The 24,548-nt window shown below is 42.1% G+C and overlaps 1 protein-coding gene across 1 annotated transcript; it reads left to right on the top strand.

Annotated features, from left to right (window-relative positions):
• The first annotated feature begins 1,879 nt into the window (after nt 1–1,879).
• Nucleotides 1,880–11,059, top strand: LOC127680431 (arylacetamide deacetylase-like 4 family member 1). Its single transcript, XM_052175886.1, has 2 exons — nt 1,880–2,034; nt 10,246–11,059. Exons 1-2 carry the CDS (start codon nt 1,880–1,882, stop codon nt 11,057–11,059), a joined length of 969 nt encoding a protein of 322 aa, XP_052031846.1.
• Nucleotides 11,060–24,548: the final 13,489 nt, after the last annotated feature.

Below are 24,548 nucleotides of genomic sequence, written 5' to 3'. Positions count from 1 at the left end.
GAAGATGGAGCAGAGACTTTGAGCACAGCCAACCAATGACTGTCCCAACAAGAGGCCAATCCCAGCGGTGAGAGCCAACCCCTGACACTATTAATGATACTCTGCTGTGCTTGCAATCAGATATGCAGCACAATTGTCTCCTGACACGCTTCAACCAGAAGTGTCTGTGAACAGATGCAGAAAGCCGTATCTTAACATCAGGTGGAGCTTTGGGAGTCTATGGAGGAATGTGGGATAAGATGGAAGGAGTCAGAGGGATCAAGCACACCACACAAGACCTACATAGTCAACTGTCCTGAGGGTTCACAGAGACTCAACCACAAGACAAGGAGCATTCAGTGGCTGGACCCAGGCTCACCCACATTTATAGCAGATATGCATCTTAGTCTTCACCTGTGTCTGCTAACATTGTAGAAGGGAGCTGTCTCTGACTCTATTGACTGCTGATGGATCACTATCCCCTAATGTAATTTCCAGATTTAGCATCAGTGGGAAAAGAAGTGCTTCTTCCTGTTAGGACTAGATTTCCCGAGGTGGGATGGTGCCCCAAGTATCTTCCCTTTGTCAATGGAGAAGGGAAGTGGTAATGGGAGGAGGTATTTCTCAGGGAAGAGGAGAGTATGGAGATGAGAATGTGTCTAGGATGTAATGTAAATTAACATAAATTATTAAACTATGGAAAGAAAATAAAAATAATTTATACTATATATATATATATATATTATTCGATTTATTCTTTGTTCACATTTCATATGATTTCTCCTTTCCTGGATGCCCCCTCTCCCTAAAAGTACCATAAGCCCTCTTCCCTCCCCGTGTTCCCCAGTCAACACCTTCTCACTTCCCTGTCCTGGTATTCCCCTACACTGCTTCACTGTGCCTTTCCAGGACAAGGGGCCTCTCCTTCCTTCTTCTTGGGCATCATTTGGTATGTGACTTGTTTTTTGGGTATTCCAAGCTTCAGGGCTAATATCCGCTCATCAGTGAGTACATACCATGTGTGTTCTTTTGTGATTGGGTCACCTCACTCAGGATGATATTCTCCAGTTCCACCCCCTTGCCTAAGAATTTCATGAATTCATTGTTTTTAATAGCTTAGCAGTATTCCATAGTATAAATATACCACATTTAATGTATCCATTCCTCCATTGAGGGACATCTGGGTTCTTTTCAGCTGCCTATTATAAATAGGGTTGCTATGAACATAGTGGAGCATGTGTCTTCATTACATGCTGGGGAATCCTCTGGGTATATGCCCAAGAGTTGTATAGCAGGGTCCTCTGGTAGTATCATGCCCCTGGAGAAGGGATGGAGGGGGAACAGGCAGGGACCAAGGAAACAGTAATAACAGTTTGAGGGCCATGGGGCACAAAGGGTGCCACCTGGTGGTGAACCAATAGCATGTCCTTCTTGAGAGTAGCATGGACAAGGAAGCCCTGCCTGCAGAAGACACAAGTGAGGAGTGGCTCATCCTTGGGATGGGTCTTCTGATGCTCCCCAGAGCTGTTTGGATTAGAAAGCTCTGGCCACATACTTCACAGGCCTTTCTGCTGCTTCTCTCTCCCACCACCTTTTTCATGGCTTCTGGTAAGTTCAGCTCTTCCACCACAGGGGTGCTGGTGCCCTCCCCTTCCTGGGTGAGTGCTGCCATCAGGGTGGAGGTTCCCTCCAGTTTGACCTCTTCCTCCATGCCTTCAGAAACCTGACTGGTTCCCAGCTCCATGGCTTGGGGATGGTCCAGGATGTTGGGTGGTGGTGGAGGTGGCAGCAGAGTGTGTTTCTCATTACTATCCATCTCTTGCCTAGTAGTCGGTGCTGCTACTGATGCCTCCACTTCTTCCTCATCCCAGATACCACTTCTGAGTCACCTCCTACTGATATGGGCTTCTCTCCCCCACTCTCTGAGCCTCTTCCTGATAGGGAATCTTCATCTGTCACATCTTCCTCTTCTTCTTCATCCTCTTGTTCAGACATCTCATCTTCTGGCTATGGCTGCTGGGACTGTGGCTGGGGGAAATTCCCTGAGTTTTCTGGGTACAATAGCCTGGGCTCACTTTTGTGTTCTCTTAGAGTCTGTATTACATCTGCTCAGGATCTTTTAGCTTTCATAGTCTCTGGTGAGAAGTCTGGTATAATTATCATAGGTCTGCCTTTATATGTTAATTGACCTTTTCCTCTTACTGCTTTTAATATTCTTTCTATGTTTTTTGCATCTGGTATTTTGACTGTTGTATAATAGGAGGAATTTCCTTTTAGTCAAATCTATTTGTAGTTCTGTAGGCTTTTTGTATGTTTATGGGCATCCCTTTCTTTAGGTTAGGGAAGTTTTCTTCTATAATTTTGTTGAAGACATTTACTGGCCCTTTTAAGCTGGAAATTTTTACTCTCTTAATTCTATAATCCTTAGGTTTGGTCTTCTCACATTGTCCTCAATTTCCTGGATATTTTGGGTTAGGAGCTTTTTTCCATTTTCTTTGACTGTTGTGTCAATGTTTTCTATGGTATCTTCTGTACTTGACATTCTCTCTTCTGTTTCTTGTATTCTGTTGGTGATGCTTGCATCTTTGACTCCTGATCTCTTTCCTAGATTTTCTATCTCTAGAGTTGTCTCCTTTTGTGTTTTCTTTATTGTTTCTACTTTCATTTTGGATCTTGGGTGGTTTTGCTCAATAACTTCACTTGTTTGATTGTGTTTATCTGTAATTCTTCAAGGGATTTTTGTGTTTCCTCTTTAAGGGCTTCTACTGTTTACTTGTGTTCTCCTGTATTTCTTTAAGGGAATTATTTATGCCCTTCTTAAAGTCCCCTATCATCATCATGAGATGAGATTTTAATTCAGAGTCTTGATCTTCTGTGTGTTGGGGTATCCAGGGCTTGATGTTGTAAGAGAACTGGGTTCTGATAATGCCAAGAAGCTTTAGTTTTTGTTGCTTGTGCTCTTTCTCTTGCCTCTCGCCATCTGGATATCTGTGCTGTTAGCTGGTCTTGCTGTCTCTGACTGTGGCTTGTCCCTCCTGCAAGCCTGTGTACCAGTACTACTGGGAGACCAGATCTCTCCAGGAGGAATTTGGGTATGGAGAGCTGTGTCACAGGGTCAGCTCTGGGATGCAGTTAGAAACAGAAAGGATTCTGTCTCCAGGTTGTCCTGGTTCCTCTGTCCTGATGGCTCTGGGTGGGTCCTTCTTGGCCCAGGAATTTGAGCAGAAGTGATGGTCTTACCTGTGCTCGCAGGTGTGTTTGCACTGCTGGGAGACCAGCTCATTCCCGTTGGTATTTGCACATGGAGAGCTGTGGCATAGGGTCATTTCTGGGTGCAGATGCAAACTGGAAGGATCCTGTTCCAGGATGCTCCGTTCCTGTGTCCTGAGGGCTCTGGGTGGGTCCCTCTGAGCAGAAGTGGTGGTCTTTTCTGTGTTCACAGGTGTGTTTGCATTCCTGTAAGACCAGCTCTCTCCCTGTAGTATTTGGGTATGGAGCACTAAGGCACAGGATCAGCTCTGGATCTTGTCTGTTTTTACATTCTGAATTAGCATTTTCAAAAGCCAAAGATTCAATCAGTTATTTTTCTGACTTCTGAATCTAATATTATTTTATCTACAGGGGAAGTTAATCTTGAAAAAAAAAAATCCGTGAAGGCTTACCCCTTACTGCTATTTTTGAGAATTTCCATCTGTTCCTGTCATGGACACTGGGTAGTCCCATTGAGTCTGCCATCACTGTTCTCAAGGCTTCTGATTTCTTCCATGGTCCAGTCATCTCCATTGTCTAACCATCAGTGGTCCTTGTGACTCTATCACTGTTGAGGCTCAGCTCTACTGTGGTTCTTCGTCCTCTGCTGTCACTGCTATCAATATTTCTTTCTGGTGACCTGTTCAGTCTGCTTTACAAAGGCAGGCAAGAAACAACTTCAAGTGAGAGGCTGTTTATTGAGTCTAATGCTGCAAGGAGATAGCTACCATAGAAAGATGCCTCCCAGCTGACTCACAAAATGAACACAGTAGCTTCCTAATCTAATTAGAAAGATAGTGTCCTCTAGTATCAGCAGACATTTATACAGAATTGAGTTTTTGAGAAGCATTATATTGTCCATGTTGTGCCAGGCTAGAGTTCCTCTGTTGTGGTAAAACACAGAGGGTTCCTTTGTTGTCCCAAAATAATATTTGGGAGTTCCTACCCAACCTTAGATCACTTAGTTCCCAAATAAAAGACACAAACCTTTACATTTATAATATAACATTATATTGGACCTGGGCAGGTATCAACCCTCTTAGTTTGTCTACTTGCGCTTATCAGTAAACCTGAGATATCACTTGCATATTCAGCCTGCGCTATATCTAGTCCCTTAAGGCCAGATGCTCACTATCTACCTCCCTCATAGTACCTTTGTCCTTTCTCTTCTTTCCCTGTGATCTTTGCCTCTGACCTTAACCCAGGAAATGAAGCCCCTCCTATCTCTTTTCTGCCCAGCTACAGGCTGTAGGCATCTTTATTCAATGAATAGTTTTAAATTCAGGAACAAGGTTTGCACAACAAAAGCTGGCATACACAGGAATTCACTCATCTTGCAGCACTTAGATTATGGGATACAGAATTTAGCATTACAACACATAGTAACCAACTGAACCTCAACAGCCTCTGCTGTTTCTTTTTCTGGTCTCATATTGCAAGGGCAGGCTGTTTCTAATTGAAGCACTTTTAGCTGGGGCTATGACTGGAAGAGCTACTGCTGATTTAGAGGCAAGTGGCACAATTATTATGCAGCTTTGTCAATGTTTGGATGTTGTTTAAAATAATCAGTATTGATATATATTTAGCTGGCTGTTTGACTAACAGTCATTTTCTCAAAGCAGCCCCACAGAGGGGTCTGAGTGCTCCCAATTAAGGAGTCCAATTGCCTCATTCCCCAACACATTTCCTTCAGCATGGGAAGATAAACATTAGGAGAAACGCCTTATTACTAAGACTAGTAGCAATTTAACATGTACTTAGTGGTAGTTTTTATTTTATTTATTTTATTTTTTTTATTCGATATAATTTATTTACATTTCAAATGATTTCCCCTTTTCTAGCCCCCCCACTCCCCGAAAGTTCCGTAAGCCCCCTTTTCTTCCCCTGTCCTCCCACCCAACCCTTCCCACTTCCCCGTTCTGGTTTTGCCGAATACTGCTTCACTGAGTCTTTCCAGAACCAGGGGCCACTCCTCCTTTCTTCTTGTACCTCATTTGATGTGTGGATTATGTTTTGGGTATTCCAGTTTTCTAGGTTAATATCCACTTATTACTGAGTGCATACCATGATTCACCTTTTGAGTCTGGGTTACCTCACTTAGTATGATAGTCTCTAGCTCCATCCATTTGCCTAAGAATTTCATGAATTCATTGTTTCTAATGGCTGAATAGTACACCATTGTGTAGATATACCACATTTTTTGCATCCACTCTTCTGTTGAGGGATACCTGGGTTCTTTCCAGCATCTGGCAATTATAAATAGGGCTGCTATGAACATAGTAGAACATGTATCCTTATTACATGGTGGGGAGTCTTCTGGGTATATGCCCAGGAGTAGTATAGCAGGATCTTCTGGAAGTGAGGTGCCCAGTTTTCTGAGGAACTGCCAGACTGATTTCCAGAGTGGTTGTACCAATTTGCAACCCCACCAGCAGTGGAGGAGTGTTCCTCTTTCCCCACACCCTCTCCAACACCTGCTGTCTCCTGAATTTTTAATCTTAGCCATTCTGACTGGTGTAAGATGAAATCTCAGGGTTGTTTTGATTTGCATTTCCCTAATGACTAATGAAGTTGAGCATTTATTAAGATGCTTCTCCGCCATCCGAAGTTCTTCAGGTGAGAATTCTTTGTTTAACTCTGTACCCCATTTTTTAATAGGGTTGTTCGGTTTTCTGGAGTCTAACTTCTTGAGTTCTTTATATATATTGGATATTAGCCCTCTATCTGATGGAGGATTGGTGAAGATCTTTTCCCAATTTGTTGGTTGCCGATTTGTCCTCTTGATGGTGTCCTTTGCCTTACAGAAACTTTGTAATTTTATGAGGTCCCATTTGTCAATTTTTGCTCTTAGAGCATACGCTATTGGTGTTCTATTCAGAAACTTTATCCCTGTACCAATGTCCTCAAGGGTCTTCCCCAGTTTCTTTTCTATTAGCTTCAGAGTGTCTGGCTTTATGTGGAGGTCCTTGATCCATTTGGATTTGAGCTTAGTACAAGGAGACAAGGATGGATCAATTCGCATTCTTCTGCATGCTGACCTCCAGTTGAACCAGCACCATTTGTTGAAAAGGCTATCTTTTTTCCATTGGATGTTTTCAGTCTCTTTGTCGAGGATCAAGTGGCCATAGGTGTGTAGGTTCATTTCTGGATCTTCAATCCTGTTCCATTGATCCTCCTGCCTGTCACTGTACCAATACCATGCAGTTTTTAACACTACTGCTCTGTAGTATTGCTTGAGGTCAGGGATACTGATTCCCCCAGACTTTCTTTTGTTGCTGAGAATAGTTTTAGCTATCCTGGGTTTTTTGTTGTTCCAGATGAATTTGATAATTGCTCTTTCTAACTCTGTGAAGAATTGAGTTGGGATTTTGATGGGTATTGCATTGAATCTGTATATTGCTTTTGGCAAAATGGCCATTTTAACTATATTGATTCTACCGATCCATGAGCATGGGAGGTTTTCCCATTTTTTGAGGTCTTCTTCCATTTCCTTCTTCAGAGTCTTGAAGTTCTTGTCATACAGATCTTTCACATGTTTGGTAAGAGTCACCCCAAGATACTTTATACTGTTTGTGGCTATTGTAAAGGGGGTCATTTCCCTAATTTCTTTCTTAGCCTGCTTATCCTTTGAGTATAGGAAGGCCACTGTTTTGCTTGAGTTGATTTTATAACCTGCCACTTTGCTGAAGTTGTTTATCAGCTGTAGGAGCTCTCTAGTGGAGTTCTTTGGGTCACTTAGGTAGACTATCATGTCGTCTGCAAATAATGATAGTTTGACTTCTTCCTTTCCAATTTGTATCCCTTTGACCTCCTTATGTTGTCGAATTGCCCGAGCTAGTACCTCAAATACAATATTGAAAAGATAAGGAGAAATGGGGCAGCCTTGTCTGGTCCCTGATTTCAGTGGGATTGCTTCAAGTTTCTCTCCATTTAGTTTGATGCTGGCTACCGGTTTGCTGTATATTGCTTTTACTATGTTTAGGTATGGGCCTTGAATTCCTGTTTCTCCAAGACTTTAAGCATGAAAGGATGCTGAATTTTGTCAAATGCTTTTTCAGCATCCAATGAAATGACCATGTGGTTTTGTTCTTTGAGTTTGTTTATGTAGTGGATTGCATTGATGGATTTCCGTATATTGAACCAACCCTGCATTCCCGGGATAAAGCCTACTTGATCATGGTGGATGATTGTTTTGATGTGTTCTTGGATTCAGTTGGCTAGAATTTTATTGAGTATTTTTGCATTGATGTTCATAAGGAAAATTGGTCTGAAGTTCTCTTTCTTTGTTGGATCTTTCTGTGGCTTTGGTATCAGCGTAATTGTGGCTTTGTAGAAGGAATTGGGTAGTGTTCCTTCTGTTTCTATTTTGTGGAATAGTTTGAAGAGTATTGGTGTTAACTCTTCTTTGAAGGTCTGATAGAATTCTGCACTGAAACCATCTGGTCCTGTGATTTTTTTGGTTGGAATACTTTCTATGACTCCTTCTATTTCTTTAGGCATTATGGGACTGTTTAGATGGTCTAGTTGGTCCTGATTTAATTTTGGTATTTGGTATCTGTCAAGGAAATTGTCCATTTCCTCCAGATTCTCCAGTTGTGTTGAGTATAGGCTCTTGTAGTAGGATCTGATGATTTTTTGGATTTCCTCAGTTTCTGTTGTTATATCTCCTTTTTAATTTCTAAGTTTGTTAATTTGGATACTTTCTCTGTGCCCTTTGGTCAGTCTGGCTAAGGGTTTATCTATCTTGTTGATTTTCTCAAAGAACCAGCTCCTGGTTTTGTTGATTTTTTGTATGGTTCTCTTTGTTTCTACTTGATTGATTTTGGCCCTGAGTTTGATGATTTCCTGCCTTCTATTCCTCCTGGGTGAAATAGCTTCTTTTTTTTCCAGGGCTTTCAGGTGTGTCATTAAGCTGGTAATGTATGCTCTCTCCATTTTCTTTTTGGAGACACTCAGGGCTATGAGTTTTCCTCTTAGCACTGCTTTCATTTTGTCCCATAGATCTGGGTATCTTGTGTTTTCATTTTCATTGTGTTCTGAAAAGTCTTTAATTTCTTTCTTTATTTCTTCCTTGACCAAGGTATCATTGAGTAGAGTATTGTTCAGTTTCCACGTGTATGTGGGTTTTCTGTTGTTTTTGTTGCTATTGAAGACCACTTTTACTCCATAGTGATCTGATAGGAGGCATGGGATTAGTTCTATCTTCTTATATTTGTTGAGGTCTGTCTTGTGACCAATTATATGGTCGATTTTGGAGAAGGTACCATGAGGTGCTGAGAAAAAGGTATATTCTTTTGTTTTAGGATAGAATGTTCTATATATATCTGTTAAATCTAATTGGTCCAAAGCTTCAATTAGTTTCATTGTGTCCCTGTTTAGTTTCTGTTTTCCTGATCGGTCCATTGAGGAAAGTGCAGTGTTGAAGTCACCCACAATTATTGTGTTAGGTGCAATGTGTGCTTTGAGTTTTAATAAAGTTTCTTTTATGAAAGAGGGTGCCCTTGCATTTGGAGCATAGATGTTCAGGATTGAGAGTTCTTCTTGTTGTATTTTTCCTTTGACCAGCAAGAAGTGTCCATCAGAGTCTCTTTTGATGACTTTGGGTTGAAAGTCAATTTTATCTGATATTAAAATGGGTACTCCAGCTTGTTTCCTGAGACCATTTGCTTGTAAAATTGTCTTCCAGCCTTTTACTCTAAGGTAGTGTTTGTCTTTGACCCTGAGGTGTGTTTCCTGCAAGCAGCAAAATGTAGGGTCGTTTTTACGTATCCAGACAGTTAGTCTGTGTCTTTTTATTGGGGCATTAAGTCCATTGATGTTAAGAGATATTAAGGAATAGTGATTGTTACTACCTATCATTTTTGACGTTATTTTAAAAATTTGATTGGTTAACTTCTTTTGGGTTTGATGAAAGGTTACTATCTTGCTTTTTCCAGGGTGAAGTTTCCCTCCTTGTATTGGTGTTTTCCTCCTATTATCCTTTGTAGGGTTGGGTTTGAGGATAGATATTGGGTAAACTTCGTTTTGTCATGAAATATCTTAGTTTCTCCATCTATGGTGATTGAGAGTTTTGCTGGGTATAGTAGTTTTGGTTGGCATTTGTGTTCTCTTAGAGTCTGCATGAGATCTGCCCAGGACCTTCTAGCCTTCATAGTCTCAGGTGAAAAGTCTGCTGTGATTCTGATAGGTCTTCCTTTATATGTTACTTGGCCTTTTTCGCTTACTGACTTTAATATTCTTTCTTTGTTTAGAACATTTGGTGTTTTGATTATTATGTGACGGGAAGTATTTCTGTTCTGGTCCAGTCTGTTTGGAGTTCTGTAGGCTTCTTGTATATTCATGGGCATCTCTCTATTTAGGTTAGGGAAGTTTTCTTCCATAATTTTATTGAAGATATTTGCTGGCCTCATGTAATAAGGATGCATTCTCTACCATGTTCATAGCAGCCCTATTTATAATTGCCAGATGCTGGAAAGAACCCAGGTATCCCTCAACAGAAGAGTGGATGCAAAAAAATGTGGTATATCTACACAATGTAGTACTATTCAGCCATTAGAAACAATGAATTCATGAAATTCTTAGGCAAATGGATGGAGCTAGAGAACATCATACTAAGTGAGGTAACCCAGACTCAAAGGGTGAATCATGGTATGCACTCACTAATAAGTGGATATTAACCTAGAAAATTGGAATACCCAAAACATAATCCACACATCAAATGAGGTACAAGAAGAAAGGAGGAGTGGCCCCTGGTTCTGGAAAGACTCAGTGAAGCAGTATTCGGCAAAACCAGAACGGGGAAGTGGGAAGGGGTGGGTGGGAGGACAGGGGAAGAGAAGAGGGCTTACGGAACTTTCGGGGAGTGGGGGGCTAGAAAAGGGGAAATCATTTGAAATGTAAATAAATTATATCGAATAAAAAAAACTAAAAAAAAAAAGGATCACTGTGAGGATTGAATCAGGTTTGGTCCCCTTTGCCAGTGGTGGATGATGATTGAAATTGCCTCCTGTGATCTAGTTGTAAAGAGGCATGCTGTGTTTGCTCTTTCCTCCTTAGGTACCGGCAGCTTCCTGGATACCATCACCATGTCCTTGTCAAGGATTGCCTGAATGCCACTATTTACTTCCTAAAGAACCTGGGAACCTTTGGGGTAGATCCCTCCCAGGTGGTGCTCTGTGGAGACAGTATTGGAGGGTGGGCTGTGGTCATGATCACACAGATCTTAACCAGCATCCAGTGTCTACCTCAAATCCAGGCTCAAGTTCCGATTCACCCAATTGTGAATTTCATCAATTTTCAGTTACCATCCTATCAGCAGCACAAAAGTGTGCCATTAGTTACCAAAGACTTAATATTTACATGTATTTGTAAATACCTGGCCATTGACCTCTCTTGGAGAGATGCCATGTCGACAGGTGTGATTATACCTCTGGACAAGTGGAAGAAGTTCGGGAAATGGTTCAGCTCTGACAACATCTCCAGAAGGTTCTGGAGCCAACATACACAACCGGAGGTCCTTGGACCTTTTAATGAGGCTTCCTATTTAGAAACCAACCATGTTTGGAGTTCAGAAATTTCACCTCTTCTAGCAGATGAGAAGATCATTGCTCAGCTTCCTAAGGCATTCCTGGTGAGCTGTGAGAATGACATCCTCCGGGATGATGCCTTGCTGTATAAGAAGTGCTTGGATGACCAGGGCATCCCTGTGAGCTGGTACCACCTAGAAGATGGTTTTCATGGATGCCTTATTTTCTTTGATAAAATGTATTTCTCTTTCCCCTGCTCCATGAAAGTTGCAAATGCTCTCATCAGTTACATAAAAGGCATTTGATAGTAAACATTAGGCTTTCAGTGGAATGGGTCAAGGGAGACCTATGCTTTAACTGGGACTAATTGCTTAGGTGTGTATTTTAGGAAGAGGATATGCTGAAGCCATCAATGATCCAGGAGGGAATAAGAATGTGGAAACAAAGAAATCTTGACTTCCTATTCAAGAAATTCCAACCTGTGTTTCCTCCTGCACCACTAATACAATGTGTTGCATCCAGCCTCACTCTCTACTATGTTTATTAGTTAAAAGAAATACTGTCATCATAAAAAATGCCCTTGAAAATTGTGTAGATTTATTGATGTCTACAAAGTATAAATGCAGTACAGTCGCACTGTCACTGGTGAATCCTTACTTACAATAAGAAGACATTGCTTCAGCCTCATCCCTGGTGAATAAACAGTCATGGTTTTGCTCCTGAAGGCAAGGTCACAGCTCCACTCATATTGCTTCTATCCATCCTGAGAAGTGATTTTCAATGAAACTCTCCTTCTCTTGGATCAGTTCTCTCACCTTTGAGAATGATGTCACGAGTTCCTGTTAGTGTTCAGAATCCTTGAAGATGAAGGCTCGATTTGTCACAGTCACTTGAATTGTGATCTTGGGTGCACAACTGGGCATGATTATTCATGAGTGACATGTAGCTACTCTTAGGCTGAATTCTGTTAGGACTTCACTGTGAGTTTTCAAGAAACAGAGGTGGGGCAAGAGGCAATGTGTGGGCAGTTAGCACAAAGGGTGAGTTCTGAGTGCCATGACTTTCCCCTGGAATCAGTTTTATTAGAATTTCTTCCTCAGATCCCTAACTTCCATGAGATGGAATCTCATAGCCACAGCTATTTTGGGAGCACTAAAAGTCACCTCATATATAGAAAATGTGTCCCTAGATGTCGAAGATGATGATTCTACATATTATTCCCAGGGTTATCCAGGACATATAAGTGATGAGTTGCCAACATTCCTCTATGCAACTGTACCTTTCCTTGGATCATCTCTCTTGTCCCGACCGGCAGGACAGTCATCAGGGTCCCCGGACAACCTAGGAGAAAACGAGAGACAGGAGACACGAGAGATGGACAGCAAGACAGTATTCTGATCAAGCCATCAAACTTTATTGTTTTACACACTGCAATATAAAGGAAACCAAGCAGGATGTATGGAGGGAGTATGAGGGGGCAAACATTGTCTCCAGGGAACAGTATCTCAGGGGGCAAGCACTGTCCCTAAACATTGTCTGTAGGAAGTAGTCTCTTAGAATTTTCTCTCAGAATCTCATAACAAAGCTGGCTTGGGCTTCAAGGAAGTTGGCAAACTAAAATGATCAGGAGGAGGTGAAGTGGAAAGAGATTGTTATAGTAACCCAACTGCAGGTGAGCTCTGTTTGTTCCAACTAACATGAGCTCTATATGTGCTGACCAACTTGATATTTGCAAATCTGAAAGATAATATTTTTCCATCTAAAGGCAGGCTTGAGCATGTGAGATGGCTGAAAGGAGGAGGTTTTGAGATCTAAGTGAGAATGGCTCCTGGCACTCTGTCACCTCTGAGAATGATGTGATGAGCTCATGTTAGTGTTTGAAATCCTTGAAGATGAAAGCTAGATTTCTCACAGTCAATTGTATTGGGATCACGGGAGCAAAACCTAGGCATGGTTATTTGTGAGTGATATGTCAGTGGTTTGGATGGAAGGTGGTGACATGTTTCCCTTCTGTGTGACAGGAGCAATGCAAATGTAGTAGGTTAATACATAACATGTTCAATATGTCATAAGTTCCATTACTCAGGGGATTTGTTTTGTTTATTTATTTATTTTTTTCTTTATTGATATATTTTTTCTTTACATTTCAAATGATTTCCCGTTTTCTGGGTCCCCACTCCTCGCAAATTCCATAAGCCCTCTTCCCTCCCCCTGTTCCTCCGTCGACCCCTTCCCACTTCCCTGTTCTGGTATTCCCCTATACTCTTTTTTTTTTTTCTTTTTTTAATTATTTTCTTTTTTTATTATTCGATATAATTTATTTACATTTCAAATGATTTCCCCTTTTCTAGCCCCCCCCCCACTCCCCGAAAGTCCCGCAAGCCCCCTTCTCTTCCCCTGTCCTCCCACCCACCCCTTCCCACTTCCCCGTTCTGGTTTTGCTGAATACTGTTTCACTGAGTCTTTCCAGAACCAGGGGCCACTCCTCCTTTCTTCTTGTACCTCATTTGATGTGTGGATTATGTTTTGGGTATTCCAGTTTTCTAGGTTAATATCCACTTATTAGTGAGTGCATACCATGATTCACCTTTTGAGTCTGGGTTACCTCACTTAGTATGATGTTCTCTAGCTCCATCCATTTGCCTAAGAATTTCATGAATTCATTGTTTCTAATGGCTGAATAGTACTCCATTGTGTAGATATACCACATTTTTTGCATCCACTCTTCTGTTGAGGGATACCTGGGTTCTTTCCAGCATCTGGCAATTACAAATAGGGCTGCTATGAACATAGTAGAACATGTATCCTTATTACATGGTGGGGAGTCTTCTGGGTATATGCCCAGGAGTGGTATAGCAGGATCTTCTGGAAGTAAGGTGCCTAGTTTTCGGAGGAACCGCCAGACTGATTTCTAGAGTGGTTGTACCAATTTGCAACCCCACCAGCAGTGGAGGAGTGTTCCTCTTTCTCCACACCCTCTCCAACACCTGCTGTCTCCTGAATTTTTAATCTTAGCCATTCTGACTGGTGTAAGATGAAATCTTAGGGTTGTTTTGATTTGCATTTCCCTAATGACTAATGAAGTTGAGCATTTTTTAAGATGCTTCTCCGCCATCCGAAGTTCTTCAGGTGAGAATTCTTTGTTTAACTCTGTACCCCATTTTTTAATAGGGTTGTTTGGTTTTCTGGAGTCTAACTTCTTGAGTTCTTTATATATATTGGATATTAGCCCTCTATCTGATGTAGGATTCGTGAAGATCTTTTCCCAATTTGTTGGTTGCCGATTTGTCCTCTTGATGGTGTCCTTTGCCTTACAGAAACTTTGTAATTTTATGAGGTCCCATTTGTCAATTCTTGCTCTTAGAGCATACGCTATTGGTGTTCTGTTCAGAAACTTTCTCCCTGTACCGATGTCCTCAAGGGTCTTCCCCAGTTTCTTTTCTATTAGCTTCAGAGTGTCTGGCTTTATGTGGAGGTCCTTGATCCATTTGGATTTGAGCTTAGTACAAGGAGACAAGGATGGATCAATTAGCATTCTTCTGCATGCTGACCTCCAGTTGAACCAGCACCATTTGTTGAAAAGGCTATCTTTTTTCCATTGGATGTTTTCAGCCTCTTTGTCGAGGATCAAGTGGCCATAGGTGTGTGGGTTCATTTCTGGATCTTCAATCCTGTTCCATTGATCCTCCTGCCTGTCACTGTACCAATACCATGCAGTTTTTAACACTATTGCTCTGTAGTATTGCTTGAGGTCAGGGATACTGATTCTCCCAGACTTTCTTTTGTTGCTGAGAATAGTTTTAGCTATCCTGGGTTTTTTGTTGTTCCAGATGAATTTGATAATTGCTCTTTCTAACTCTGTGAAGAATTGAGTTGGGATTTTGATGGGTATTGCATTGAATCTGTATATTGCTTTTGGCAAAATGGCCATTTTAACTATATTGATTCTACCGATCCATGAGCATGGGAGGTTTTCCCATTTTTTGAGGTCTTCTTCCATTTCCTTCTTCAGAGTCTTGAAGTTCTTGTCATACAGATCTTTCACATGTTTGGTAAGAGTCACCCCAAGATACTTTATACTGTTTGTGGCTATTGTGAAGGGGGTCATTTCCCTAATTTCTTTCTCAGCCTGCTTATCCTTTGAGTATAGGAAGGCCACTGATTTGCTTGAGTTGATTTTATAACCTGCCACTTTGCTGAAGTTGTTTATCAGCTGTAGGAGCTCTCTAGTGGAGTTCTTTGGGTCACTTAGGTAGACTATCATGTCGTCTGCAAATAATGATAGTTTGACTTCTTCCTTTCCAATTTGTATCCCTTTGACATCCTTATGTTGTCGAATTGCCCGAGCTAGTACCTCAAGTACAATATTGAAAAGATAAGGAGAAAGGGGGCAGCCTTGTCTGGTCCCTGATTTCAGTGGGATTGCTTCAAGTTTCTCTCCATTTAGTTTGATGCTGGCTACCGGTTTGCTGTGTATTGCTTTTACTATGTTTAGGTATGGACCTTGAATTCCTGTTCTCTCCAAGACTTTAAGCATGAAGGGATGCTGAATTTTGTCAAATGCTTTTTCAGCATCCAATGAAATGACCATGTGGTTTTGTTCTTTGAGTTTGTTTATGTAGTGGATTGTATTGATGGATTTCGGTATATTGAACCAACCCTGCATTCCCGGGATGAAGCCTACTTAATCATGGTGGATGATCGTTTTGATGTGTTCTTGGATTCGGTTGGCAAGAATTTTATTGAGTATTTTTGCATCGATGTTCATAAGGGAAATTGGTCTGAAGTTCTCTTTCTTTGTTGGATCTTTGTGTGGCTTTGGTATCAGCGTAATTGTGGCTTCGCAGAAGGAATTGGGTAGTGTTCCTTCTGTTTCTATTTTGTGGAATAGTTTGAAGAGTATTGGTGTTCACTCTTCTTTGAAGGTCTGGTAGAATTCTGCACTGAAGCCATCTGGTCCTGTGCTTTTTTTGGTTGGAAGACTTTCTATGACTCCTTCTATTTCTTTAGGCATTATGGGACTGTTTAGATGGTCTAGTTGGTCCTGATTTAATTTTGGTATTTGGTATCTGTCAAGGAAATTGTCCATTTCCTCCAGATTCTCCAGTTGTGTTGAGTATAGGCTCTTGTAGTAGGATCTGATGATTTTTTGGATTTCCTCAGTTTCCGTTGTTATATCTCCCTTTTCATTTCTAAGTTTGTTAATTTGGATACTTTCTCTGTGCCCTTTGGTCAGTCTGGCTAAGGGTTTATCTATCTTGTTGATTTTCTCAAAGAACCAGCTCCTGGTATTGTTGATTTTTTGTATGGTTCTCTTTGTTTCTACTTGATTGATTTCGGCCCTGAGTTTGATGATTTCCTGCCTTCTACTCCTCCTGGGCGAAAAAGCTTCTTTTTGTTCTAGGGCTTTCAGGTGTGTCATTAAGCTGGTAATGTATGCTCTCTCCATTTTCTTTTTGGAGGCACTCAGGGCTATGAGTTTTCCTCTTAGCACTGCTTTCATTGTGTCCCATAGATTTGGGTATGTTGTGTTTTCATTTTCATTGTGTTCTAAAAAGTCTTTAATTTCTTTCTTTATTTCTTCCTTGACCAAGGTATCATTGAGTATAGTATTGTTCAGTTTCCAAGTGTATGTGGGCTTTCTGTTGTTTCTGTTGCTATTGAAGACCACTTTTACTCCATAGTGATCAGATAGGAGGCATGGGATTAGTTCTATCTTCTTATATTTGTTGAGGTCTGTCTTGTGACCAATTATATGGTCGATTTTGGAGAAGGTACCATGAGGTGCTGAGAAAAAGTTATATTCTTTTGTTTTAGGATAGAATGTTCTATATATATCTGTTAAATCTAATTGGTCCAAAGCTTCAATTAGTTTCATTGTGTCCCTGTTTAGTTTCTGTTTTCCTGATCGGTCCATTGAGGAAAGTGCAGTGTTGAAGTCACCCACAATTATTGTGTTAGGTGCAATGTGTGCTTTTAGTTTTAATAAAGTTTCTTTTGCGAAAGAGTGTGCCCTTGCATTTGGGGCATAGATGTTCAGGATTGACAGTTCTTCTTTTTGTATTTTTCCTTTGACCAGCAAGAAGTGTCCATCAGGGTCTCTTTTGATGACTTTGGATTGAAAGTCAATTTTATCTGATATTAAAATGGCTACTCCAGCTTGTTTCCTGAGACCATTTGCTTGTAAACTTGTCTTCCAGCCTTTTACTCTAAGGTAGTGTTTGTCTTTGACCCTGAGGTGTGTTTCCTGTAAGCAGCAAAATGTAGGGTCCTGTTTACGTATCCATTCAGTTAGTCTGTGTCTTTTTATTGGGGCATTAAGTCCATTGATGTTAAGAGATATTAAGGAATAGTGATTGTTACTTCCTATCATTTTTGACGTTATTTTTTAAATTTGAATGCTTAACTTCTTTTGGGTTTGATGAAAGGTTACTATCTTGCTTTTTCCAGTGTGAAGTTTCCCTCCTTGTATTGGTGTTGTCCTCCTATTATCCTTTTTAGGGCCGGGTTTGTGGATAGATATTGGGTAAACTTGGTTTTGTCATGAAATATCTTAGTTTCTCCATCTATGGTGATTGAGAGTTTTGCTGGATATAGTAGTTTTGGTTGGCATTTGTGTTCTCTTAGAGTCTGCATGAGATCTGCCCAGGACCTTCTAGCCTTCATAGTCTCAGGTGAAAAGTCTGCTGTGATTCTGATAGGTCTTCCTTTATATGTTACTTGGCCCTTTTCTCTTACTGCCTTTAATATTCTTTCTTTGTTTAGAACATTTGGTGTTTTAATTATTATGTGACGGGAAGTATTTCTGTTCTGGTCCAGTCTGTTTGGAGTTCTGTAGGCTTCTTGTATATTCATGGGCATCTCTCTCTTTAGGTTAGGGAAGTTTTCTTCCATAATTTTATTGAAGATGTTTGCTGGCCCTTTAAGTTGTAAATCTTCACTCTCATCTATGCCTATAATCCTTAGGTTTGGTCTTCTCATTGTGTCCTGGATTTCCTGGATATTTTGGGTTACAAGCTTTTTGCATTTTGCATTTTCTTTAACTGTTGAGTCCATGGTTTCTATGGAATCTTCAGCATCTGAGATTCTTTCTTCTATCTCTTGTATTCTGTTGTTGATATTTGCATCTCTGTCCCCTGATTTCTTCCCAAGGCTTTCTATCTCCAAAGTTGTCTCCCTTTGAGTTTTCTTAGTTGTTTCTACTTCTGATTTTAGATCCTGGATGGTTTTGCTTAGCTCCTTCACTTGCATGTTTGTGTTTTCCTGTAATTCTTTAAGAGATTTTTGTGTTTCGTCTTTCATGACCTCAGCCTGTTGACCAAAGTTCTCCTGTATTTCTTTAAGAGCTTTTTGTGTTTCGTCTTTCATGACCTCAGCCTGTTGACCAAAGTTCTCCTGTATTTCTTTAAGTGTTTTTTGCATTTCCTCCTTGTTGGCTTTTGTATTCTCCTGGATTTCTTTCAATGATTTTTGTGTTTCCCTTGCAAGGGCTTCTAACTTTTGATCCATTTTCTCCTGAATTTCTTTATGTATGTCCTTCATGTGTTCCTGTACCAGCATCATGACCAGTGATTTTAAATCCAAATCTTGTTTTACTGGTGTGATGGGGTATCCAGGACATGTTGGTAGAGGAGAATTGGGTTCAGATGTTGCCATATTGCCTTGATTTCTGTTAGTGACGTTCCTGCGTTTGCCTTTTGCCATCTAGTTCTCACTGGTGTTAGTTTATCTTGTCAGTGCTGGACTCACCAGTGCAAGCTGCCCCTTCCCAGTTGGCCTCTGGTGCACAGCTTACCTCCTGCACTGCTTGTAGACAGTGTGCTGCTGCCCAGGCTGCTCCGATCCCAAAGCAGGCACCCGAAGGCTCCCACTGGGGCCCGCTGGATTCACTGGAGCACACTGACTTCTCCCAGCTGGCCGCCCGGAAGCCCAGCTAGCCACTTGCAGGACTCGGAGATGTAATGCTGCCGCCCAGACTGATCTGGATCCGGAAGCGGAGAGAGTAGAGCTAAGGGCTTCTGCCTGAGGCCTTGCCCCAGATTGTGTCTGTGGACCAGATGGAGCCTGTGTGCACCCCCAGGGAGTGCCGACGGTGTATGCTACTGTGACCTCCCCTGTGTTCCGCTCACTCCGCTGGGCAGCCGATCTGCCAACCGGGCTGTCGCACACAAGGTTAGCCTGGCTGCCCAGTCCCTGAGTCCAGGCAAAAGCCTGGGAGGCCAAGGTCCGAGCAAAGTTCCCCTAGGGCTATGACTGTTAATTGGGTCCGCCAGGTGACTAGGATGGCGGGCGTGTGCGCCCGCGCTCCCTGAAAGCGCCGGGAGAGTCTCCTTTGCTAACAATCACCTGGGCGGGTTGACTCGCAGATGGCCCACCAAGCCGCCCAGTTCTTGGGGTCAGTCCTGTGCCTTTTGGGGCCTGGACCCCCGCTTTGTTAGCCTTAGGCTATGCCTGTTACAGGTCTGCCCGCCTGAGCTCTCTGTAGTCCTGCAGGCAAAATGGTGGCGGCGTGCTCGCAGGCCTGGGCAAAAAACCTCCTGGCTGGGTTGGCACCCCGATGGCCCCCCGACCCGCCCAGGGCCTGGGTGCAGGCCAACGCCCGTCAGGCTCAGACCACCGTGGTGTTGGCCTCGGATTATGTTTGTGTACCTCAGTCTGTCCGATCCCTGGAGTACGGAACCAAGATGGATGCACCTCTACTGACTGGTGGGAGGCCGAGTTCTGAAGTGGCCTCCGTGCAGGAAAGGCGCCGCACAACTGCAGCTGCTTGCTGCCCGGCTGGTCAGCGAAGGTCAGTGGTCTCCCCTATACTCTTGCATTGAGTCTTTCCAGAATAGATACAAAGCCTGGAAATAGTAACTCAGATCACAAATCTGTGTTGGATGTTCTACATGTAAACTCTATTAATCTGCTTCTGAAACCAAATCTTAGTAGTCACACAATGCAAACTATGTACTCGTATAACTTTAAAAGACTTCAAAGTTTTTACAGTCTCCTAATTATTCAATAGTCCCTAAGTAGATGCTGATGCAGAGTGATCATTCATTTTCAAAAACTTTAGAACACAGTTAGGCTATATTAAACCGAAGTAAAGGTGAAAATCTGAAGGGTTAATGCCAAATCTTCTATGTCCTGGTCTGGAGCACATGATGCTTTTATATGAGCCTCAGTTGACTTGGACAGCCCTGCTCCTACAGTACTGGTATTTATAGTACATTTGGCCAGTATCTTGAGAAGGCTACCTTGCATCTGTCAGATGTGTACATTTTCTGTCATTGCCAATATTCTGGCCTGTCCATTACAACATAGAATTTACTCTGAAGGTCCAATTCAAAGGCTGCGTGTAGAAACTCTCACTCTGCTACATAATCTCTGGCCTCAGGTTTTTCTACTAGACACTTGGAACAAACCTCCATTATCACATAAATACTGTATTCTGAATGATTCTATAAGCAGCCCTATTTATAATAGCCAGAAGCTGGAAAGAACCCAGGTATCCCTTAACAGAAGAATGGATGTAAAAAATGTGGTATATATACACAATGGAGTACTATTCAGCCATTAGAAACAATGAATCCATGAAATTCTTAGGCAAATGGATGGAGCTGGAGAACATTATACTAAGTGAGGTAACCCAGTCTCAAAAGATCAATCATGGTATGCACTCACTAATAAGTGGATATTAGCCTAGAAAACTGGAATATCCAAAACTTAATCCACACATCAAATGAGGTGCAAAAATAACGGAGGAGTAGCCCATTATTCTGTAAAGACTCAGTGTAGCAGTATAGGGCAAAACCAGACCAGGGAAGTGGGAAGGGGTGGGTGGGAGAACAGGGGGAGGGAAGGGGGCTTATGGGACTTTCGGGGAGTGGGGTGCCAGAAAAGGGGAAATCATTTGAAATTTAAATAAAAATATATCAAATAAAAATAGTAAAATTAAAACAAATAAACAGCTCTGCAGAGAATTAAAGAATTGTTCTAGTCTAAATGCCTAATGGTGTACTTTGCTTTGGGGGCAACTTGGGTGTTTTCATTCTTGAGAACCTCATGGACCTTCTTACGCAGTGAGGCACAAAGGATGCCTATATGACTGTGTGTTCTGTAAAATTCAGGAAAGCATGCAAAACTTTGCCAAACATTTAGTATTAGGCATTAATATAGAACACTCTGCCTTACAAGTCATTATTTTATTCGTTCTTTTTTTTTTCTTTCAATCCCAAATGCTGCCCTCCCATCCCCCTCACAGAGTTCTTCCTCTTCTCCTTCCACTTCTCCTCTGAGAGGCTGGGGCCCTCCTTGAGTATCCCCTGCCCTGAAGCATCAAGTCTTTTCAGGATTAGGCACATCCTCTCCCACTGAGGCCAGACAAGGCAGTCCTGTTGGGGAATGAATTCCTCAGTCAAGCCACAGCTTTAGGAACAATCCTCACTCCAGTTGTTGGGGAACCCATATGGAGATTGAGTTGTACATCTGATCCATCTTTGCCTTGTGCCCTGGTCCAACCTGTGTGTGCTCTTAGGTTGGTGGCTCAGGTTAATTGGCTTTGTTGGACTTCCTGTGGAGTTCCTATCCAGTTCGAGACCTTTAGTCCTCCCCCAATTCTTCCATGAGAATCTCTGACCTTGTCCAATGCTTGGCTGTGGGTATCTGCATCTGTTTCTGTCAACTGTCCTTTCAGAGGACAGTTGCGGTGGGCTCATGTCTTCAGGCATAACAGTATCATTAATTATGTCAGGGATTGATGCTTGCCCAGGGGATGGGTATCGAATTCAGCTAGTTATTGGTTGGCAATATTTTCACTTTCTCCTTCATCTTTGTGATTGCATTTCTTTTAGACAGGACAGATTTGGGGTTGAAAGTTTTGTGGGTGGGTTTGTGTCCATATACATCCATTGTGTGTCCTGCCTGGCTACAGGAGGTAGCCTCTTCAGGTTCCATGTCCCCATAGTAAGGCACCTTGGCTAAGACCACCCACATTGACTCCTGGGAGCCTCCCCAATTCCAGGTCTCTGGGACTTCCTGGAAATTCTTCCCACTTTCAACCCCAGCAGCTGAAGAGTTCCACCAAGAGCCAGACATATGGTCCACCAGACATGAGCAGAGACAGGAAAGAGATCTCAGAATGAAGAGAACCCTAGGCCTGGGAGCCTTTTATGTGTGGTCCAAACCACACCTGTGAACTCTTCAAAACTCTTAAAAATTGTGAGAAGGATGCTGAAGTTTAGCTCTTCACAGTTCATGGCTTCTGGTGGGGGTTGTAGGAAAAGACTCTCTTTTCTTTGACCATGTTCCAGTGAGTGTATAATGGCGGCACAAATTGGACTTATTTTTTCTTTCTCCACTTCTTCCTCTTCTTTTTCTTCTTCCTCCTCTTCCTCTTTCTTTTCCTCCTCCTCCCATTCTTCATCATTGGGGGGCATCACAAGAATGGCAAGATACACCTAGGAGCATTGAAAAGTGAATGTGATTGGGATGCATTATATGAGATTCACAAATAAGCAACAAAAATATTTTGGAAGAATAATTCATTACATGTGTCTGTTTTCATGTACACTAGTGTGAACATGCATGTGATGTAATACACATGTGGAAACCAGAAGGCAACTTTTCTTTTTCATTTCTTTTTTTTATTGGATATCTTCTTTATTTACATTTCAAATGTTATCCCCTTTCCTGCTTTCCCCACTGAAAACACCCTGTCCCATACACCCCTCCCTTTGCTCACCAACCCACCCACTCCCACTTCCCTGTCCTGGCTTTCCCCTATACTGGGGCATCTAGCCTTCTCAGGACCAAGGGCCTCTCTTCCCTTTGGTGTCCAACAAGAACAACCTCTGCTGCCTATATGTCTGGAGCCATGGGTAACTCCAGGTGTACTATTTGGTTGATGGTTTTATCCTTGGGAGCTCTGGGAGTACTGGGTGACTCACATTGTTGTTCCTCCTATGGGGTTGCAAGCTCCTTCAGCTCCTTGGGTTCTTTCTCTAGCTCCTCAATTGGGGACCTTGTGCTCAGTCCAATAGTTGGTTGTAAGCACCCACCTCTGTATTTGTTAGGTACTGGCAGGGAGACAGCTATTTCAGACTCTTGTTAGCAAGCACTTGTTGGTATCTACAATAGTGCCTGGGTTTAGCGACTGCATATGGGATGGACCCCCAGGTTGGGCAGTCTCTGGATGGTCTTTCCTTCAGTCTCTGCTCCACACTTCATATGTCTCTTTACACTTCATTCAGTCTCTGTATCTCTTCCCATGGGTATTTTGTTCCCTCTTCTAAGAAGGACCAAAGTATCCATCCTTTGGTCTACCTTCTTCTTGAGCAGAAGGCAACTTTTCATAGCTGGTCTTCACCTTCATTCTTGAGGCAGGCTCTGTCTTGTTTCCACCATTTCTGAGTACTTTTATCAAAAAGCCCATGAAACCCTTGGTAATCTCCTGTCTCTGCATTGTACTTCATGGGAGAAGTGTTGGGATTACACATTGCATACATTGCATCTGACTTTTGAATGTAGATCCTGAAGACTGATCTCTGTTTGTCAAGTTCTATGACAAGGGCTTCTGACTCCTGAGCCATACCACCATGCTCAATGATATTCTTTTACTTAAGCAAGTACACTTATTGATGTGTATATGTATATGTGTGTGCATATACATGTGTGTGTCTTCATGCTTGTGTGCATTTATGTGTGTGTATATGTGTATTTGCTTACTACGGTACATGTGTGCAGCTCAGAGAACAACATGTGGTAGTCAGTTCACTTCTACTGTGTGGGTCTTGGGGGAATCAAACTCAGTTTTTCATGTTTGGTGGCATGTGCTTTCCTTACTTAACTGTTGAACATATTGTTGACCATTAATTGATGATTTCAACCAGAAGATTAATAGAAAATCTATGTCCTGATTGGGAACACTAAACAGTTGGAAATCAGTGAACCAGCAGGTTGGGATAGAAAGTACATTGTTTATCCCTAGCTCTTGTGAAATCAAGTACATGTCATGCAATACAGTTGAAGTGTCAGGACATTAGGACTGTGTAACCCTGGACAGACTTATTCCTGGGAGCCACAGTTATTGGGGTGCTGTGAGAATGTAATCCTAGTATGTGTGGAAATCCTATTCTGGAGTTCTTCTTGCTAGGTTAGGTAAGATTTCACAGACTTCTTGTCTTTCTGGAGCAGAATTCTCAGCCTCTCACTGGCTGAATTGTGTGGAGTTCTGAGAGACAGGTTAGATGACTGTTTCGGACAAACTCTGGGAGGAGAGTGTGGAGGCACAGCTGTTAGTAACACCAGATTTGTGCTCATCAGAGAAGGTCTGAAGTTACTCGCTCAAAAAAAAAAATGCAGCTCCTCTCGGGGCTCTGAAGTATCTGGGTCCTGGCTGTTTTGTGGCTGGTGCTGCTGGCAGGGCGGCCGTCTTTCTTCCTGGGAGTCTTTGTATGGGTTTTCATCCAGCACCTTCTTATGGCTGAAATTCCATCTACCCTGAAGCATCCTGCCAAGTTAAGGCTTTGTTGAATTGCATGTTGCAGTACTTGGTAGCTTTGGCCAGTCTTCCCTTGGTCATGCCTTGGGATGAGGATGCTTTTTTGTACCCTCTTCTTCTCATCGAGTTTTCTCTCTTTCTCTAGATTCTCATGAGATTCAGTTGGGGAAGTCTCTTGTATCCTACCTCTTACCTTCCCTATCTCTCCTCCCCATTTAATTTTCTATGCATTTTCCTCTTTTCTTTACTTCCTCCTCTGTTCTTTTCTTCTCTCTCCCACGTTCTCTTTTTTCTTTTCCATCAAGGTA

This window comes from Apodemus sylvaticus, chromosome 3 (genome assembly GCF_947179515.1).
Source record: "Apodemus sylvaticus chromosome 3, mApoSyl1.1, whole genome shotgun sequence".
NCBI classification, from domain to species: Eukaryota; Metazoa; Chordata; class Mammalia; order Rodentia; family Muridae; genus Apodemus; species Apodemus sylvaticus.
This window is presented reverse-complemented; position numbering and strand designations above follow the sequence as displayed.

Bases quoted from the DNA above. Each gene is read 5' to 3' on its own strand.
- LOC127680431 (XM_052175886.1), top strand. From the start codon at position 1,880: ATGGGCTTCTCTCCCCCACTCTCTGAGCCTCTTCCTGATAGGGAATCT. The intron at 2,035-10,245 runs GTACAATAGCCT...CCTGTGATCTAG, and splicing joins AAATTCCCTGAGTTTTCTGG to TTGTAAAGAGGCATGCTGTG.